Genomic DNA, 6,463 nt, shown 5'->3' with positions numbered 1-6,463 from the left:
CGCGCAACATGAGTCATGGCGGCGGCGCGGGTGACCGACCGCCGTCCGGCGCTATCAGCGTCGACACATAAGGTCTGGATTAAACTCAGGTCGCTCTGGTGCCAAAAAATGTCTGCCGAGCTCCAGCCGGCGACGAGCAAATAGCAGCGATATGATACCAAGAAGGCAACAATACGAAACAGAGACAAAGGGTTTTGGCCTGCGTACAACATTGCAGCTTTTCGGGGTTTTTTTCTCTTCTATTATAATTATGGAATGAAAGAAACGATGTGATGCAGCCGTGAAGATCGACCGCATCGTATGCGTGCGCGAGACCTGCTGTGCGTGCGCCATCCCGCACGCCAGGTTGTTCCGCGCGACGCGGACACCTTTTTTTTTCTTTTTTCTTGGATAAGGACCCTACTAGCTTCGACGTGAACAGGCACACGCCTCAAGCTCTACAGAGTACAGACGCGCTCAGCCTGGAACACGCCGTGCTGATCTCCGACTCCTTCAAACTGAGACTAACACATGGATACATGAAAATGCGAACGCACACAAACAAAAGACAGGTACACCCGTATTGTTTGCAGTAAAATACTAGCTCGACCGATTGCTACTGCAGAACACCTCCAACAACGGCGGTGATCAGCGCCGCTGGGTTCCCAGAGATCACCGAGATGATGCCTCCCGCCACGCTGGTAGCGATCCTTCTGAACTGGTCGAACCCATGACTGCTCTGCGTGTTCGCGGGCAAGCTCTCGAGCATGCTCTCGATGCTGGCCTCGCTTGGTCGAACGATCTGGGCGCCTCCGACACGGTTCTCCAAGGCCGCATTCCAGCTCAGGCAAGCCATTTCCTTCATGCACGCCACGTGCAGGTCCACGGCCTGGCCGTTGAAGGAAGAGCGGTACGCCCAGAAGCGGCCGCCGTTGTTGCGGCATAGGCCGCACGGCCGTGACGCCTTCCGCTGGAGCTCGAAGAGGCGGCCGTCCTGGAGGATGCGTTCTGGCAGGCTCGCGCAGCACGGGTGGAGGTCCAGGTCCTTCTTGGAGCAGTGGTAGACGAACCCGCGTGCTGGGTCGCCGCAGGCGTCGCAGAGTCTGCCCTGGACGGGGTCCGTGGGCTCCACGAGGAACGTGAATTTGAGGTTGCGGAACAGTGGATGCTTGATCGTGGGCTCCTCCTCCGCGAGGGCGCAGCATGTGTGGAGGTCGAAGCTCTCGCCCGCCCCGCCTTGGTCATACGTGTACCTGGCAGAGTTCGCAACTTCACATTACCACCGATACATTTTCGATACCACCTACAAATATCGGTGTTTCAACTTTAATCCGCTAGTAACGTGTGAGCATGCTTTTTGTCAGAGGAGTGAACGGATAAGGGCATGTGACCATCCTCTAACTCAGAATCATTCATTTACTTTCATTCCATCCGTCCATTATTCTTCACATTCTAGCTGGAGTCATCGCCGCCGCCACCTATCTCGCTACCGGTTAAGTCCTCACATTTTTCGAGACTATTAGCTTAGATTTTTATGTTATTTAGTTTGGAAAGAGTATACGTCAATTTCTATATAAATGGAAGTTTTTCCTAAATTTTTATCTGAAATTTTCCGTCACTGGTAACAATTAATAAGATATAAATATCCGATATTCCCGTTTATATTTTTTTTATTTATGAATAATGTAAACCCTGTTACCTGGGCCCGCAGCCGGGCTCCATGCAGCCGTTGCACCTGAAGGGCGGCGCGTTGTCGCCATTTACCAGCGTGAGATTGTGCGCCGGGTGAGAGCTGTGGAGAATCTCTGGCGGGGGATGCTCGAACAGCCTCGTCATGACAGGGCTCTGTAGATCGACTGAAGTTCACTAATCAGCTCACAAAGTTAAAAGAAGTTGAGCTAAACACACGCTGACATAATCAGCTCACCATTTAATGCTATTATATATTACTAAACAGAAACTTCATTTGAACCTTTCGCGTGAGCTAGAAATGTAGAAAAATCTTAGAAATTCTATAAAGAAAGAAATATCCAGCCACCAATTTGATAGACTTTAATTATCGTAATTGAGGTTTGAGAGTAATAGCCATAGAAAGCCGGAGGCTCCATGGATCAGATTGCAGTGCTCACAAGGCACACAGGAAACAAATATATTCTTGAAAATTTCACAAGAACACAAATATGCTGTCTCATCAATTTGTTAGACTCTAACAGTTAGCATTAACGGTAATAGCTATTCGATACAATTTACTTCTAAATTAGCTAACCCTTCCATTATGAAAAGTGACATACTCTGGATTGTCTACCTTTGCCACTAGAAAAACGATATAATCTAGAAATCTACCATTATGAAAGATAGTTTAAAGTAACCCATAAAGTTACAGCCAGATTATTACCCACGTTAATCATTACAACAAATAATCTAACCCCCCCAAAACTTACATGTAATTGCCCATGTACACAGTTGTTTAGAAAAATAAACCCTTAAATATACATCTAAATTACCCAAATTTGCTACTATAAAACTGATAAAGTGCCCCTTTATATATATATATATTTATATATATATATGCTTCTAAACTACCTATTTCTACTGCTATTAGTTTCTGAAAATCTAACGCAAAGTAAACATACTTGCTCTACGCCACCATACATGCAGACCAAGTATACATGCTTGCATGAGCAACAAGTACATATTTTCATAGTTTAGCAACCATGAAAATATTTCCTTTTAATCGTACTCCAATGACACTAATAATGCATTTTAAGTTGTATTGCTACTTTAGATAAGTTTATACACTCTGGCTAAAATATTATAACATATGTGCATTGATAATTTTTTGTTGTAAGCACTTCAGTTTGTACAGAAAAGTATATTACTACGCTCATAACTTTTTGACAAAGGAAACTCGACATCGTAGACAATATGGCGGAGTGGGGACACGCTGCCATTGTAGTAACTATGAATGCAGCATAGGACGACCTAAAATCCATTTTTTTTGAAAAAAAGAATAGAAAAATGGAGGTTTGGATAAGATTAAAAAAAGCACTAGAGTTCCAACTTAACATGCAGGGAGAAAAGTGCAGCAACTAATAAGATAAAAAAAATGAGAAGATTTATGAATTCATGACTCATGGGCTGCAATAAAAGCTGACGACATAACTGAAGCTAAGATTTTAACGAATGCATATTGAAGACACACACTGTGGTGCGATGTAAGGAGGAAATACTATGGATATGAATATCAAAGAGGACATGGAAACCAAAAATTATTACAGTTAGTTTGAGATTACAAAGTATCTATATAGATATTGTTTTACAAACCAAACAAAGAGAGATCACATGTAAGCAAATTTTTTTGATTAACTGAGTCCTAAATGATATACAGAAGGCCATGCCGTTTTTTCTAATCGACTTATGTTTGTAATCAGAGGAATTATATATGTGCCTATGAAATTGTGAATGGAATATGGAAGTCGTACATGCAAAGCCACAATGTAGAAAACTGGAATAGCTAGCCGGCGTAGAAAAAACTAATAACAACTTAACATGTGGCAACAAACTAAAATCTTGCACTCTTATTACCTTATATATACCTGATCCTGGTTGAGAAGAACACACCCTAACAAGCTCGAATCCCTCTATTTATAGACATGCACAGGCTTTTGATCAAGTCGTAGGATGGTATGCGTAATAAGTTTCTTCGATCAAGACGTGCCAGTGCTACTAGGCTGACAAGTTGTTGGCCAGCATCTTCCTTCCTGCCTGCCTGATACGGATAGCAGAGACCCAATCATTTTAATTTTCCGACCACCGGCACCTTTTGGATTAAGTCTTCTCTTTTATTTGGACGGCCACGGGATGTTGCACTGCAGTCTACAACTTCACAAATCAACAATTACCCTGAACGTCTTTGTGTAGGCATAAAATAGAGCTGGCTTGGCTTACAAGTTTAGCAAATCAAGGATACTTATTTGATGCGGTACGGCCGCCAAAATGACTCACTGTGTCTTGAGATGTAAGGGTACTAAGTCAAAATATTCAAAATTTGATCAAGTTTATACAGAAAAATATAAATATCTGCCACATCAAAAATACGTATTTCATAATAAATCTGATTATACTCACTTGATATTGTAAATATTGTTGCTCTTTTCTACAAACTTTATCAAATTTAGAATAGTTTGATTTAGGGCAAACTCAGAATCCCTCGGTGAACTCTGAGTCCCACCATGAGATAGAAATCAGCAACAGTTTTCTTATTTGCCCGATATGTATAGGGAAAGAAAATTATTCAAGTACATATTTTTTCCCATTAGTTGGGTCCTAGCTAAGCTAATCTAGCTAAACAGGCACCAGCGTGCAATAAGTTCCATGCAGATAGGCATTAGTAAAAAACTGTATATAAAACAGAGGCATATTCTATATTCAGATTTGATATTACTCCTCCGTTCCAAATTATAGGTCGTTTTAATTTTTCTAGATTTATAATTTTCCTCCGTTCTAGATATACACGATGTCTAAATACATCTCAAAAAGCCAAAACAACCTACAATATACAATATAGAGATGGATGGAGTATGAAATAAAAAAAAAGGGACCACGCTTGTGTTCATCTGGCTAAGGCCATGAGAGATATTCTCTTTTATACCTTCTTATGATTACTCCGAGATCACTTGATGCCTATCCGTGCTCAAGTCATTTATTTGCTAGCTGCACGTGCCGTTGATCTTCGTGAGAGTTGTGGTGCGATCAATACTGTTACTGTCGCTACAAACTGGACTGAGAGCTGTTCAGTCTGACTTATTGCTTACATTGAGCCCAATCAAATCAATAATACCGAAGAGATCAATTAATGCAAAAAAATGATCTGGGCTTGCACAAGTCAGTCCTCGTCAACGGTTGTTGACGAGGTCAGTGCCAGTGCGTGGTTACCATTACTCCACACGATCAACCTCTGGAAACTTTGCGCCTGGCAGTGACCGCTAATTTGCTTGTTGCTTGGTCCAAGTCACGGCCGGGATGGCGAGCGCTTCTAGAGCCGCAGCAGGGCCGCAAGGTTCATTTCCTCCGGGGCTTAGCTTTTGCACAAGTCAGTCGTCTGATGATAAACGTATTCCACACGATCAACCTCTGGAAACTTTGCGCCTGGCAGTGACCGCTAATTTGCTTGTTGCTTGGTCCAAGTCACGGCCGGGATGGCGAGCGCTTCTAGAGCCGCAGCAGGGCCGCAAGGTTCATTTCCTCCGGGGCTTAGCTTTTGCACAAGTCAGTCGTCTGCCGTGACGTAGGAGTACATGTACACACTGTAAGCTAGCTAGAGCTGACTGATTCAGTTCGCCTGATGATAAACGTATGCCTGATGGCGTTCTCTACCTGTGCACTTCTTCCATTCTCCGTTGCTCAATCAAATACACAGCACTGTACTTTCTGAGAAGTTAGCTATAGTAGTGATTGGCAAGTTAAGGAAGCAGCAGGCCGGTCACAGACTGATCGATCGGTTCGTGTTGATCCGGTCATCATCATCATTTAGCCATCCGTTGTCAGCGGTCGCTGACATACAACTCGGCACGGCGTATGCGAGCCAGACGTACGCTGACCCTACGCCATCCATCTTGCTGACCTACTGCATCAAGATCTTGTTCATAGATCACCAGGCCTACACATGCTCCATAGTCCATGCACACATGACATGCATGGTTGGCCTAAGAGCTGCTTAGGTTTTCATCCAAATAATAAATAAAGACGTACGGTTCTGGTCGGTAATCACAACTATCTTGAGAAGTTGACGCGTACCGTCCGTGCTTATCTTCCTTAGAGTGCAAGGTACGGTAGTGGACTCGTACACCAGTTGGTCAGACAAGGTTACAGTAGCATCCAATATAACCAAGCCTAATTAAGCTATCTGGAAGGGAAGCAAATTTCGCTGAAACTTACGAGAAACACGTCGTGTCGTCGTTGAAAAAACAGTGCCGATACCCGTATCACGTTCCAGAAACAACCAGTGGTGGTTCGCCGCTGAGGCACCAGGAGAACCTTGTGTACTATCAGTCAGAGAGTTAATTAGCTTGCGTTGGCTGGGTGAAATAATACTACTACTAGAAAAACGAAGACTACCCGAAAAATACGGGATTGAGTTGGACCGAATCGGCCGATTCGGTCCAACTCAATCTGATATTTTTAGAATGGATGAAAGGTTCCGGAAGCATTTAGTAACGGTTGGTATTAGTATTAATACCAACCGGTACTTAAAAGGAGATTCTTGCAAGACGTTGCAAGCTTTGTCTAGCTTTGTCGGTCGTGAACCAGTTTAGTTCAAAGTTCCTCAGTCAGTTCAGTTCAGTCTACCTTTGTCTAGCTTTGTCGGTCATGAAACAGTTCCTTTTACTTGTCCAGCTTTGTCGGTCATGAATCAGTCATATTTTCTCAGATATGCAGCTTGTGTGTTCGACTGTGATCTGATGGACCATATATCTTGCTGGCT

At 43.3% G+C, this 6,463-nt stretch overlaps 1 protein-coding gene across 1 annotated transcript; it reads right to left on the bottom strand.

Annotated features, from left to right (window-relative positions):
- Positions 1-462: 462 nt before the first annotated feature.
- Positions 463-3,585, bottom strand: LOC112897508. The gene is made up of 3 exons (XM_025965812.1): positions 3,565-3,585; positions 1,679-1,835; positions 463-1,232 (listed from the first exon to the last, which is right to left on the bottom strand). The coding sequence occupies exons 2-3, from the start codon at positions 1,813-1,815 to the stop codon at positions 596-598; spliced, it is 774 nt and encodes a 257-aa protein (XP_025821597.1). The 5' UTR covers positions 1,816-1,835; positions 3,565-3,585; the 3' UTR covers positions 463-595.
- Between the last annotated feature and the right edge of the window lie 2,878 nt (positions 3,586-6,463).

The sequence above is a fragment of the Panicum hallii genome, chromosome 6, assembly GCF_002211085.1.
Source record: "Panicum hallii strain FIL2 chromosome 6, PHallii_v3.1, whole genome shotgun sequence".
NCBI classification, from domain to species: domain Eukaryota; kingdom Viridiplantae; phylum Streptophyta; class Magnoliopsida; order Poales; family Poaceae; genus Panicum; species Panicum hallii.
Note: the sequence above shows the minus strand (reverse complement) of the source record. Positions and strands in the feature narration are given on the sequence as shown.

What these genes read in the sequence shown, in the direction of transcription:
- LOC112897508 (XM_025965812.1), bottom strand. Translation starts at nt 1,815, where the DNA reads ATGACGAGGCTGTTCGAGCATCCCCCGCCAGAGATTCTCCACAGCTCT. An exon ending in GAGCCCGGCTGCGGGCCCAG is followed by an intron (nt 1,233 to 1,678) that starts GTAACAGGGTTT and finishes GAACTCTGCCAG; the next exon opens with GTACACGTATGACCAAGGCG.